We start from the raw sequence: 14,345 nt of genomic DNA, 5'->3' as shown, positions 1-14,345 counted from the left end.
AATACGTGGTGTCCACTGAGGGGGGGTTAATACGTGGTGTCCACTGAGGGGGGGGGGGGGGGGTTAATACATGGTGTCCACTGAGGGGGGGGGGGGGGGGGGATTAATACGTGGTGTCCACTGAAGGGGGGTTAATACGTGGTGTCCACTGAGGGGGGGGGGGGGGGGGGGTTAATACGTGGTGTCCACTGAGGGGGGGGGGGTAATACGTGGTGTCCACTGAGGGGGGGGGGGGTTAATACGTTGTGTCCACTGAGGGAGGGGGGGGGTTAATACGTTGTGTCCACTGAAGGGGTGGGGCTAATATGTGGTGTCCACTGAGGGGGGGTTAATACGTGGTGTCCACTGAGGGCTACACCGAGTGTCCATTTATGTGGAAGTTAATCCGGATGTTGGGAAGGCACGCAATGATGCAAAATAAAAACAGAATTGATAATTCCCCTTAAATGCAATAAAACCTAAATAAGGAGTTGGTTTGGAAAATGTAAGGAGTAGAAAGTAAAGATATTTGTGTTAAATGTAGAGAGTGAAAGTAAAAAGTTCTCAAAATAAACAAAATAAAGATACCTGGAAACTGAACCCATCGTATTACCTTTAAACCTATCGTACAAACTGAGAGTATAACGCTACATAAACAGGGGGCTCACTGGCTCTTTAGAGAACTCCATCTGAAACAGTAGGTTACTGTCCCTTTAAGAGAACTTCATCTGAAACAGTAGGTTACTGTCTCTTTAAGAGAACTCGATCTGAAACAGTAGGTTACTGTCCCTTTAAGAGAACTCCATCTGCAACAGTAGGTTACTGTCCCTTTAAGAGAACTCCATCTGCAACAGTGGGTAACTGTCTCTTTAAGAGAACTCCATCTGCAACAGTAGGTTACTGGCCCTTTAAGACAATAGCGCCACGTCGTGGGGTGACGTCATCACGCTGCTCTGGGCGACGGTTCGGCTGCCGAGGAGCCGCTGAGCAGGGCATTATTCATCCCGTTAATGTGGAGCATTTCCCCGACAGCTTCTTCGAGGTCGTGTTCCCGTCTGTAAGCGAGCAGCCTCTCGGTGTGCAGGGACCGCGGCGCAGAGGCTCTCGGTGTGCGGGGACCGCGGCGCAGAGCCCCGGGCCTGCGGGAGGAGGAGGCCATGGAGCCGGAGCCCATGGAGCCGGAGGACGGAGCGGTGTACCAGGACGACCCGGGGAGCTCGGCCGTGATGTCGGAGCGGGTCTCCGGCCTGGCCACCTCCATCTACCGGGAGCTGGAGCGGCTGATCGGGCGCTACGACCGGGACGTGGTGAAGGAGCTGATGCCGCTGGTCGTGGCCGTCCTGGAGAACCTGGACTCTGTGTTCGCGGAGAACCAGGAGCAGGAGGTGGAGCTGGAGCTGCTGAAGGAGGACAACGAGCAGCTGGTGACCCAGTACGAGAGGGAGAAGGGGAGGAGGAGGGCGGCCGAGGAGGTGAGGAGGAGGACACACAGACACACAACAACACAACACAGCACAACACAACAACACAACAGTACGAGAGGGAGAAGGGGAGGAGGAGGGCGGCCGAGGAGGTGAGGAGGAGGAGAGGGAGAAGGGGAGGAGGAGGGCGGCCGAGGAGGTGAGGAGGAGGAGGACAGACACACAGACACACAACAACACAACACAACAACACAACACAAGCACCTCTCCCTTAGATCAGCACCAGCTACAATACTATTATTACTGTACTATTACTACAGTACTATCACTACAGTACTATTACTACAGTACTATTACTACTGTACTATTACTACAATACTATCACTACAGTACTATTATTACTGTACTATTATTACTGTACTGCAATACTATTACTACTACTGTACTATTACCATCATAACAGAGACAACAGCATCATAACAGAGACAATAACATAACAGACAATAACATCATAACAGAGACAATAACATCATAACAGACAATAACATAACAGAAACAATAACATAACAGACAATAACATCATAACAGAGACAATAACATCATAACAGACAATAACATCATAACAGAGACAATAACGTAACAGACAATAACATCATAACAGATAATAACATCATAACAGAGACAACATAACAGACAATAACATCATAACAGAGACAATAACATAACAGACAATAACATCATAACAGAGACAATAACATAACAGGCAATAACATAACAGAGACAATAACATCATAACAGAGACAATAACATAACAGACAATCATCATAACAGAGCGTGAGTGGGACGTGATGTCTCAGGGCTTGGATCACAGCCCATCACAAAGTCCACTCCTCTCCTTCCACCTGTCTGACGGCAGGTCGGGTTTGTGGTGGGGATTCCCGGACTGTCAATCATAAACTGAATAAACTGGGTAGAATGAAGAGTCATCCCAACTTATAACAATTATGGTCATCTATTTGGGTAATAACGCTACAATAACATACAACAAACAATAAACACAACAAACAATAACAATGGGATGAGTTCTCCCTGCGGAGCTCCAAGAGGTCCGCAGACTGAAACACTTCCTCTAGTGTCAGGACGCTGAGGCGCCGGGGCCCCCAATAAACCAGATGGTTCTATGGATGGAAGCTCCTCAGAATCTCATGAAGAGTCTTGGCCGAGTCCAGCTGGACCCCCGGTCTGTCCCTCCTTCCCCGAGTTCAGATCCAGCTTCACATCCGAAGGCCAACATGGCATCTAGACACTCAGAATGGTAACATAGATACTACAATAGATACCATTACAGGTTCTATTGTAGTTCTACCTTCAAGGCTAAAGGTAGCCCAGACTGGACCTTCAGGGGGTAGACCCCAGAACCAGACTGGACCTTCAGGGGCTAGACCCCAGAACCAGACTGGACCTTCAGGGGGTAGACCCCAGAACCAGACTGGACCTTCAGGGGCTAGACCCCAGAACCAGACTGGACCTGGTAGACCCCAGAACCAGACTGGACCTTCAGGGGGTAGACCCCAGAACCAGACTGGACCTTCAGGGGCTAGACCCCAGAACCAGACTGGACCTGGTAGACCCCAGAACCAGACTGGACCTTCAGGGGGTAGACCCCAGAACCAGACTGGACTTCAGGGGCTAGACCCCAGAACCAGACTGGACCTGGTAGACCCCAGAACCAGACTGACCCATATTGTGCATTTCCACCGGCGGGTACGCTTTGGACCAGCACGCCTCAGCCCAGTAGTGAGGGTACGCTTCGGACCAGCATGCCTCAGCCCAGTAGTGAGGGTACGCTTCAGACCAGCACGCCTCAGCCCAGTAGTGAGGGTGCGGTACAGCCCAGCTCGGTTACGTGTCGTGTTTCCACCGCCACCAGTACCCTTATGGTGGGCGGGGCTTAAGCTGGACGGCGATAGCCGCGGCAGCTACGTAAGCATGGTGACCTCATAGCAGCCGACACAGCGTAGCCTGCTAATAAATACATGAAAAAGAAGAACGGCACAATGAACAAAGAGCAACAATGGAGGACGTCCAAGAAGGACGGCAAACTTTTGAGTGAGCTTTTCCTCAATAAACGAAGCATTCGCCGTTGTCCAGAAATACCTTGCGGGTACTGTGTTTGTTTGTTATTGTCTCCGTCGCACTGAAGTGACGATTCTGTCGACCAATCAACGGACGACGTGTGTAGCTCAAACTTGCCGGGACCCTTTCAGGCTCTCAGCAGTACTCCTCAACGGAGGAGTACTGCGAGACGAGAACGGCTCAATACGGCTCAGTCCGGGTCACACCCACTTTTGGCGGTGGAAACGCGACCCGTGCCGTACCTTAGCAGACCGACCCGACCCGCACCCTGAGCTGGAAATGCACTAATAGTGTTCCACCAATGACCCTTTTATCCTCGGCAGGAAGTCAGACAGGAAGTTGAAGCACAATAGAGCTCAGCTTCCCTGGTCCATCCACATGCGTTTACATCTGCCCAATGAGTAATTAGTCAATGATTTTGGTGTGTGTGTGTGTGTGTGTGTGTGTGTGTGTGTGTGTGTGTGTGTGTGTGTGTGTGTAGAGGTTCATAGAGTTCGAGGACTCCCAGGAGCAGGAGAAGAAGGACCTCCAGGTCCAGGTGGGCCGCATGGAGTCGGCCTCACGCCAACTGGAGCTGAAGATCAAGAACTACGCAGAGCAGAGTGAGACACACACACACACACACACACACACACACACACACACACACACACACACACACACACACACACACACATAGGTAAAGGAAGTGCAGACGATAGCGTTTATTCACAGCTTGGAAGAAATGGGAACAATAGAATCAACCTGGACATGAGAGAAGACACTGGAACATAAGACTCACTCTGCCTGAGGTGAACTCAACCAGAGGTTAACTAACGATTTTATTGTTTTGGGGGTCTGGACAGTTTCACCTGGTTTCCCCTGGTTTCACCTGGTTTCCCCTGGTTTCACCTGGTTCTGTCTCCCTCTCTTGTCTCAGTTGGCAGGTTGGAGGAACGGGAGTCAGAGCTCAAGAAGGAATTCAGTGCCCTGCACCAGAGACACACCGAGGTGAGAGAGAGAGAGAGAGAGAGAGAGAGAGAGAGAGAGAGAGAGAGAGAGAGAGAGAGAGAGAGAGAGAGAGAGAGAGAGAGAGAGAAAACTAACAGATCCGTGGTTCTTCCAGATGATCCATAACTACATGGAGCACGTGGAGAGGATCAAGATCCAGCAGATGAGTGACAGCACCGAGTCGGGACCGCTAGGCCGAGTCAGGTAGGAGGGGGGAGACAGGTAGGAGGGGGGAGACAGGTAGGAGGAGGGAGAGAGGGGGGAGACAGGTAGGAGGAGGGAGAGAGGGAGGAGACAGGTAGGAGGAGGGAGAGAGGGAGGAGACGGGTAGGAGGGGGGAGACAGGTAGGAGGGGGGAGAGAGAGGGGAGACAGGTAGGAGGAGGGAGAGAGGGGGGAGACAGGTAGGAGGAGGGAGAGAGGGGGGAGACAGGTAGGAGGGGGGAGACAGGTAGGAGGAGGGAGAGAGGGGGGAGACAGGTAGGAGGAGGGAGAGAGGGAGGAGACAGGTAGGAGGAGGGAGAGAGGGGGGAGACAGGTAGGAGGAGGGAGAGAGGGAGGAGACGGGTAGGAGGGGGGAGACAGGTAGGAGGGGGGAGAGAGAGGGGAGACAGGTAGGAGGAGGGAGAGAGGGGGGAGACAGGTAGGAGGAGGGAGAGAGGGGGGAGACAGGTAGGAGGGGGGAGAGAGAGGGGAGACAGGTAGGAGGGGGGAGAGAGGGGAGACAGGTAGGAGAGGGGAGAGAGAGGGGAGGAGAGAGAGGCTGGGCCGGATCAGATTGGAGGGGGGAGACAGGTACCAAGGGGGAGAGACAGGTGGGAGGGGGGTGTCAGGTACGATAGGGGAGAGACGTGTACTATGGGGGAGAGAGGGTCAGGTACGATGGGTGAGAGTCAGGTACGCTGGGGGAGTGACAGATGCGATGGGGGAGAGACGGGTGTGATGGGGGAGAGACGGGTGTGGTGGGGACAGACAGGTGCGCTGGGGGAGAGACGGGTCGGGTGGAGCAGGGTGGTCCTGGGGCTGGGGGTCTGAGTGGACTCTCTTGGGGACTCTCTGTGTGTTTCCTCCCCCGTTTGAAGCTGTACTTCCTCCCCCTTGTGGTCGTCTCCCCCCTGTACTTCCTCCCCCTTGTGGTCGTCTCCCCCTGCAGGAAGGAGCGGCCCGTCTCCCTCTGCATCTTCCCCTCATCGGGGGGGCCCTCGGGGGCCCCGCCCGACCCCCAGGCCCGGGCAGAGACCCCTGGCACCGCCGGCTGGCCCCTGAAAGACCAGCCCCGCTCCAACACCAGCCTCAAGGTGTGTGTGTGTGTGTGTGTGTGTGTGTGTGTGTGTGTGTGTGTGTGTACAGAGGGGTAACTGGTCCCAGTCGGGGGTCTGTTCTTGTTGTTGTTGTCGTTGGGTCACATCCCACTCTGGCCTCCATGGCTGAAGATGGCCGTAGGTCCTCCCCAGCTGGGGTGGTGTGGAGGAGGTGGAGGAGGTGGGCTGTGGATGGTAGATAGAGGAGCATTGATCAGGGTCACTACAAGGCGACTCTGTCCTCCCCTCTCAGCGCTGCTCCTCTCCTGTCCGCCCCCCCCTCACCAGGACGTCTACTCCTGCTAGAAGGAGTAGCATATTGGCTCCTATAAGCTGTTGTTCTTTCACTTCTGTTTCCTTAAACCTTGTTCACAAAGATCAAATGAAGCAATATATACAAGACAAAGTACAGTTTGACAGATGGTGCGATAAGTAATGGAAGCAATGCTATTTAAAAGAAGATGAATTGCTGTTGCATTGTGGGTACCAAACCAAGTGATGTCAATGAAGGTTATTTCAGACATGTTTCTGATGTTGGAGGGTTTATGTACTCAGCTGCCTATTCTTTTGGTGGGGGTTGTCAAAAGTGGGACATTCGCTAAGCATCATGGGAATGACGCCGTCGCTGCTGCCACTGGCTCTCGGCCAATCACTGAGGGAAGAGGGCCAGCTGGAACGTCATTGGCTCTTACTTAACCTGAGGCACAGAGCAGAGCGGTGTGTCGGCGGGTCTTTGACCGCCGGCTTGATTTATATGCTGGCTGCTCTCCACTTAATGAGGAGGTCGCTCCCCCCTCCTCCTCCTCCAGAGGGCTGTGGTCTCATGTCCCCCCCTCCTCCTCCTCCTCCAGAGGGCTGTGGTCTCATGTCCCCCCCTCCTCCTCCTCCTCCAGAGGGCTGTGGTCTCATGTCCCCCTTCTCCTCCTCCAGAGGGCTGTGGTCTCATGTCCCCCCCTCCTCCTCCTCCTCCAGAGGGCTGTGGTCTCATGTCCCCCTTCTCCTCCTCCAGAGGGCTGTGGTCTCATGTCCCTCTCCTCCAGAGGGCTGTGGTCTCATGTCCCCCTCCTCCTCCAGAGGGCTGTGGTCTCATGTCCCCCCCTCCTCCAGGGGGACTGATGGTTTGAGGCCGGGATAGGTTGATAGGTAGATGGGTAGATGGGTTGATAGGTAGATGGGTAGATGGGTTGATGGGTAGATGGGTAGATGGGTTGATAGGTGGATAGGTAGGATGCACATCATGGCTGTTAATTTCATACAAAAGGAGCCCTTAAAGTAGTCTGAGTGGATGACTACATGATAAGGACCATTACCTTCCAAACATGTCCCTAGGTATTGGAGCGTGAAGGAGCTCTGTGTGGGGGTGGGCCTCCTCTTTGTGAAGGTGGTCCTACAGGCCTCCCTGTGGTCCTCAGGCTGAGAGGACCTCCTGGTGACGTGAGCTCAAAGGCCCCAGATAAAACACTTTGAGACGAGCAACAGGAAATGAGAAGATAGAAGAAAACGCCACAACCCTAGAACACAGCAGGGTGGTTCATAGTGCCCTGTCTGGACCTCATAGTGCCCTGTCTGGACCTCATAGTGCCCTGTCTAGACCTCATAGTGCCCTGTCCCGGACCTCTCTCACTCTCTCCCTCTCCTCCCCCTCCAAGCCCTCCCCCGGACCTCTCTCACTCTCTCCCTCTCCTCCCCCGGACCTCTCTCACTCTCTCCCTCTCCTCCCCCTCCAAGCCCTGTGATTTGGACGAGCCCCCAAAGCTGAGGCAGGCTGAGTGCTCGCAGGACGCTGTCTGGGGAAACTCACTGGCAGACGACTGCAAGGTAGCTGGACACCGGCCGCTGGGGGGCCACACCGCCCCGTCCGGTTGTGTGTCTTCGTAGTCCGGTTGTGTGTCTTCATAGTCCTGTTGTGTGTCAGTCTTCGTAGTCCTGTTGTGTGTCTTCGTAGTCCTGTTGTGTGTCTTCGTAGTCCTGTTGTGTGTCAGTCTTCGTAGTCCTGTTGTGTGTCTTCGTAGTCCTGTTGTGTGTCTTCGTAGTCCTGTTGTGTGTCTTTGTAGTCCTGTTGTGTGTCTTCGTAGTCCTGTTGTGTGTCTTTGTAGTGTGGTATCCGTGGAGATGGCGGCCGGCCGCCCTGCCCCTCGAGGGGAGGTGGACCACGGCCTGATTTTAGTTTCACTTTCATTTCATTGCGGTCTCACTGCACGGTCTAACCCCCATGTGACACACAACCAGTGTGTGCGTTCTCCCAGTGATGTGCACTACCTTCTAGTGGGATGTGTTTTGGTGTTTCTCTTGTGTGTGTGTTTCCCAAGTCTTGTGTAGATGTTTGTTCAGCAAAGAATTGTCTTTGTGCTGTTGTGTAACTTGTTTAAAGACGTGCTTTTCCCTCAATGATTTGTTGATTGTATTCTCTGCAGGATTTCTCTGTTGTCGTTCTTTCTTTGTCTTTGTATTCTCTTCATGACTAGCAGCAAAGCCTTTGCACACCAGGTCGTAATATGGAACATATTATTACTGAGGGCTGAAGCAGTGATGGTCCTGACGAGTCGTAGGAGAGAACTAGAACGTCCTAGAGCCTGAGAGCCTCAGAGAGTTGTTGATCAAATGGAAAACCTCTGGAAGAAATAGATAATGCCTAATCACGTATTACAGAGAATTAATTTTTGATTTCTTTAGTTAAAAAATAAAACTATGGTACACACATGTACGTGCATACATGCATACATACTTACATGCATACATACATACAGACAGACAGACAGACAGACAGACATAGATCCAGTGTGCAATGGCTTTATCTTTGTCTGTTTCCTTGTGTTTCAGCCCTAGCTGCGTTGTGTAGCTGTTCAACCTGTGTTTGTGTTTGTCTCCCTGACGGTCCCATCAGAGCTAGCTCTAGCTCCATTCTAGCCTCCCGTGGTTCTGTGGTGATGCTTCCCCTTTGTTTCAGGAGGAGCTGTCCCACTTCAGTGGCTTCAAGCCAGCCACCCCGAGGCCCCCAGCGGCCGCGGGCCCCGAGGGGGAGGAGCCGGGGGCCATACCTGAGGGTAGGGGTCCTTAAGTACAGTTCACACAGTGCAGCCTCTGGCTATGGGGTCCTCCGACCTGGCCTGCATTTAGAGACCCTGTGAGAAGGTGAACGTAGAACCCTTTAGAAGAGCTGTTCACACAAGGCTCCCAGGGACCCTGCTACATGGAACCATAGCAAAACCTGAATTAATGCATTTCTTCAAGAGAGATTTATCTTTGATGACTGAAGTGAGGTAGACTGTAGTGAACTGTAGTGAGCTGTAGTGAACTAGACTGTAGTGAGCTAGACTAGTGAAATAGACTGTAGTGAGCTGTAGTGAACTAGACTGTAGTGAGCTAGACTAGTGAAATAGACTGTAGTGAGCTGTAGTGAACTAGACTGTAGTGAACTGTAGTGAACTAGACTGTAGTGAGCTAGACTAGTGAACTAGACTGTAGTGAGCTAGACTAGTGAACTAGACTGTAGTGAACTAGACTGTAGTGAACTAGACTGTAGTGAGCTAGACTGTAGTGAACTAGACTGTAGTGAACTAGACTGTAGTGAACTAGACTGTAGTGAACTAGACTGTAGTGAGCTAGACTGTAGTGAACTAGACTGTAGTGAGCTAGACTGTAGTGAACTAGACTGTAGTGAACTAGACTGTAGTGAGCTGTAGTGGGCTAGACTGTAGTGACTATAGTGAGCTAAACTGTAGTGCAGGTTGGAAGCTCCTCTTCTATTCTTGTGAATGCTGTCCTTGCTGACTCGTCACACCATTGGTTCTTTGCTCTGTTTCTGGTTTCCAGGGGAGAAAGAAGAGACGTCAGACATGCAGGACCTCATCGAGTCGACCCCCGAGCTGGACATGGACCTCAGCGGCTACAAAGCCTCCAGGTAGGGTTAAAGAACCATACAGCTGGAGCATGGACCGGTCACACCCTGAACCTGACCCTGACCCCGACCTGACCCCTGACCCTGACCCTGACCCCTGAACCTGACCCCAACCTGACCCCTGACCCTGACCCCAACCTGACCCCTGACCCCGACCTGACCCCTGACCCTGACCTGAACCTGACCCCTGACCCCTGAACCTAACCCTGACCCCGACCTGACCCCTGACCCCTGAACCTAAACCTGACCCCGACCTGACCCCTGACCCCTGACCCTGACCCCTGACCCCGACCCAGACCCCTGAACCTGAACCTGAACCTGACCCAGACCCCTGAACCTGAACCTGACCCTGACCCCTGAACCTGACCCCGACCCTGAACCTGACCCTGACCCCTGAACCTGACCCCGTGACTCCGACCCTGAACCTGACCCCGTGACCCCGACCCTGAACCTGACCCCTGAACCTGACCCCGTGACCCCATCCCTGACCCTATTCTCTTCTTCCTGTCAGCACCCCGACCAAAGGGATTGAGAACATCGCGTTCGACCGCAACACAGAGTCGCTGTTTGAGGAGCTGTCCTCAGCTGGCACCGGCATCATCGGAGACGTGGACGAAGGAGCCGACCTCCTGGGTGAGGATCACTAAACCTCCTAGTCACCTGACCTAGTCACCACTAACCCTCCTAGTCACCTGACCTCCTGGGGGAGGATCACTAACCCTCCTAGTCACCACTAACCCCTCCTAGTCACCACTAACCCTCCTAGTCACCTGACTTCCTGGGTGAGGATCACTAACCCTCCTAGTCACCTGACCTAGTCACCACTAACCCCTCCTAGTCACCACTAACCCCTCCTAGTCACCTGACCTCCTGGGGGAGGATCACTAACCCTCCTAGTCACCTGACCTAGTCACCACTAACCCCTCCTAGTCACCTGACCTCCTGGGGGAGGATCACTAACCCTCCTAGTCACCTGACCTAGTCACCACTAACCCCTCCTAGTCACCTGACCTCCTGGGGGAGGATCACTAACCCTCCTAGTTACCTGACCTCCTGGGGGAGGATCACTAACCCTCCTAGTCACCTGACCTAGTCACCACTAACCCCTCCTAGTCACCTGACCTCCTGGGGGAGGATCACTAACCCTCCTAGTCACCTGACCTAGTCACCACTAACCCCTCCTAGTCACCTGACCTCCTGGGGGAGGCCTCAGTGGTAGAGCCTCAGTGGTGGAGCCTCAGTTGTAGAGCCTCAGTTGTAGAGCCTCAGTTGTAGAGCCTGATCTTGTCTCCTTCCAGCAGATGTTGTACTGCCTGTTGTTGTTTCCCAGTAAACAACAACTGGCAGCAGATGTTTTACTGCCTGTTGTTGTTTCCCAGTAAACTTCTTGTTGTGATGTTCCTAGTAGAGAAATGTGTATGAATAGAATTGTTGACTGAGTATGTTTCAAATATTGCTTCAGAATATTCATGGATGTATATATATACGTATGTGTTATCGTAATCTTAACGTTATCTCATACTTTTTCTCATACTACAATTCATTCAGTCATATTTTGCTAGCTTACATTCTTCAGTTAAAAGAAATCTTCAGTAAATCTGTATTCACAGCCAGTTTTATTGCGTCAATCCCCATTTAATTTAATTGAATGACAATCAGGTAGCAACAGAACCTTTCAGAGAAGACGTTTTGCCGCGTCTGACAGCGTCCACGTCCAAACGTGCTTCAGTTGCAGCTGAAGCTTCACAATGTGTCTGTGATGTGAACCCATGTTAACCCCACTCTCTCCTGTCTCTCATCCTCCGGCCTTTCCCATAATCCCAGTGGAGTATTCCGGTGTGTATGACCTCAAACCATTCCTCATGTATTCATGTGTTTTGTACATATTTATCCTCCGAAATGTCTCATCTCTCCGCATTTAACATCCGACTGCTTGTTGTTCTTCTACGTAGCGTTCCACAGACACACGGTAGCTTAATGGCTTAATGCTCAGTAGCGTTGCTCACTGCCGGTGGTGAACCCCAGAGGGCTATCTCAGCCTTTTGAATTCTGCTGCTCAATCGTGACGATTTGATTAACCTCTGAGAATGTTGTCCTCTATATCTCCATCGCTCCTCCTCTCTGTAGAGTTTAACAGCTGATCATTTAACATGTATGGCTCCTCCCATCAGATCACATCTGTCTCATACTCTCCATATCTCTGTTTCTCCCGTCTCTCTCTGCTTGACTCGGATTGCATGGTTTTGCTCAGACCTTAGTTTGCTTGGTAAGATCTCACCCACTGTCTCCATCGTCCTCCGTGTGCTGTGGTCTTTGTCCTGTGGTCGGTGACATGTGATCCACATCATGTGAACTGTCATGTATCATGTGATCTGTGTCATGTGATCTGTAGGTGTGTTTAAAGGGCCCTGGTTTTACTCAGCAGGTGTTAATCCATGGACAGTAGGGGTGTAACGATCCATTGATAGATCGGTAGGTCGATACAGCGATTGATTGGCGAACGATCCAACCGCACCGATGCAACGGCCAAACAGCGATGCATATCGCTGTATTACACGCTTTTATTTTGACAATCTCCTTGCGTGGGTGTTTGTGACCATAGATAGATATATAACACTAGATGTCTCGTCCGCGCTGCTGGCCAATGGAGACGAACGTCCGCACTGGTGGCCATCTTGCCCCAGTCAGCTGGCTCACCCATAACATTGTGTTAGTCGTGGTACATGTACTTTTTAAATAACCATAACTTGCTCAATTTTCAACCGATTTTCAAACGGTTTGGTTATAAACGTCAGGGATGTAGTTATGACACTGCATACTTATGAATAATTATGTTATGTTCTAAAAAAATTGAATAATCTAAAATAGGTACAAGATTTCCCTTTACAAATAGTAGTAGTTTGTAAGAAACCAAACCGTTTTAAAATCGGTTGAAAATTGAAGTTATGGTTATTTAAAAAGTACATGTACCACTACCAACACAATGTTATCGGTGAGCGAGCTGACTGGGGCAAGATGGCCGCCAGTGCGGACGTTCTAGACTCCGCCGTAAGACGTCTAGTGTTCTATATGTCTATGTTTGTGACACTATTTCGCCCGAGCATGCCATGCCACTCACGTATGCGTTCACCGGTTAAACGAGCAGCGACAGCGAGCACGTGTGTGAGCAGGAGGATGGCTAGTTTCAGTTTGGTTACTAGCAGCGTGGCTAATAGTGTTGCCAGATTGGGCAGATTTCCTGCCCAATTCTGGTTTTTCCAGCCTAACATGATTAAAAGTAGCCCAATTGGGTGGGAAAATCTGCCCAATCTGGCAACACTGACGGCTAATCCTAACAGCCAAGATGATTCCGAGGGATTTTTTGTTTTTAAAAGAAAACTATCCACACGATATCCCCACGATAGGTTGGAAATGGTCTTTGTTCAAAATGAAAGATCATTCCAGGCTTGTTAAGCCATAACAAAAGGGTGACAAAGAAATGATGAAATTATAATTAAGTTGTTTTTGTGAGTTGATGTGAATGTAACAAGTTGTGCTAAATGGGCATATGATATCATCTCATATCGTTCGCAGGCCCCTCGATTTAATATCGTATCGTGATGAAACCAGAGATGTACACCCCTAAGGGACAGGTGGGCGTGTCCAGTGGACGGTGCCAGCTGATAGGCTGGTCACTCGTGGACACGCCCACCTGTGATGTCGTAAACGGCAGATCCTAATTGCTCATTACAGCTGTCAGTGAAACGGGGCCCTTAAAGCGTGGGGTCCTCTGGTCCTCTGTGTGTCCTAACCCACCGTCATCACATGGAGCTCCTCCTGACCACCGCCGGCTCTCAGCTGTTGGTCTGTGTGCAGGTATGGGCCGCGAAGTGGAGAACCTCATCCTGGAGAACACGCAGCTTCTGGAGACCAAGTAAGACCTCCAATCTGGACCTTATTCTGACACTGTTACACTGTTACACTTTGACACTGTTACACTTTGACACTGTTACACTGTTTCACTGTTACACTTTGACACTGTTACACTGTTACACTGTTACACTTTGACACTGTTACACTTTGACACTGTTACACTGTTACACTTTGACACTGTTACACTTTGACACTGTTACACTGTTACACTTTGACAATGTTACACTGTTACACTTTGACACTGTTACACTTTGACACTGTTACACTTTGACACTGTTACACTGTTACACTTTGACAATGTTACACTGTTACACTTTGACACTGTTACACTTTGACAATGTTACACTGTTACACTTTGACAATGTTACACTGTTACACTTTGACACTGTTACACTTTGACACTGTTACTCTGTTACACTTTGACACTGTTACACTTTGACACTGTTACTCTGTTACACTTTGACACTGTTACACTGTTACACTTGTACACATTTCTTACATTTTTACACTTTTACGCTATGCGTTGAAGGGTTAGAAAACACTGCGAGGAGAGTCATCAATAACCAACGTCATTAATCTCCTTGTATTTCACAAAATCAAATGAACTTGCTTGGCCCTAACAAATGTTTTCTGTCAGGTGTCTAGGAGCCAGCCAATGAGAAACGACATTAGTTTAATTGTATTGATCCCTTCCTCCCCAGGAACGCGC

At 50.9% G+C, this 14,345-nt stretch overlaps 1 protein-coding gene across 2 annotated transcripts in view; it reads left to right on the top strand.

Moving 5' to 3' along the window:
- The first annotated feature begins 944 nt into the window (after positions 1–944).
- Positions 945–14,345, top strand: part of LOC311370799 (C-Jun-amino-terminal kinase-interacting protein 4-like) — a 27,081-nt gene continuing 13,680 nt past the window's right edge. Inside the window, exons 1-12 of one of the 2 annotated variants that reach the window (XM_084488108.1) lie at positions 945–1,451; positions 4,018–4,138; positions 4,456–4,526; positions 4,642–4,730; positions 5,679–5,823; positions 7,555–7,644; positions 8,774–8,870; positions 9,640–9,727; positions 10,236–10,357; positions 11,549–11,560; positions 13,580–13,637; positions 14,338–14,345. The exon at positions 14,338–14,345 is cut by the window's right edge and continues 145 nt beyond it. In XM_084488108.1, the coding sequence (XP_084344234.1) occupies positions 1,137–1,451; positions 4,018–4,138; positions 4,456–4,526; positions 4,642–4,730; positions 5,679–5,823; positions 7,555–7,644; positions 8,774–8,870; positions 9,640–9,727; positions 10,236–10,357; positions 11,549–11,560; positions 13,580–13,637; positions 14,338–14,345 (1,216 nt within the window). In that variant the 5' untranslated portion in view covers positions 945–1,136. The remainder of the gene's footprint in view (positions 1,452–4,017; positions 4,139–4,455; positions 4,527–4,641; positions 4,731–5,678; positions 5,824–7,554; positions 7,645–8,773; positions 8,871–9,639; positions 9,728–10,235; positions 10,358–11,548; positions 11,561–13,579; positions 13,638–14,337) is intronic. The other variant, XM_084488109.1, reaches the window with a different exon arrangement.

Source organism: Micromesistius poutassou (genome assembly GCF_964030765.1).
Source record: "Micromesistius poutassou genome assembly, chromosome: 1".
NCBI lineage: Eukaryota > Metazoa > Chordata > Actinopteri > Gadiformes > Gadidae > Micromesistius > Micromesistius poutassou.
This window is presented reverse-complemented; position numbering and strand designations above follow the sequence as displayed.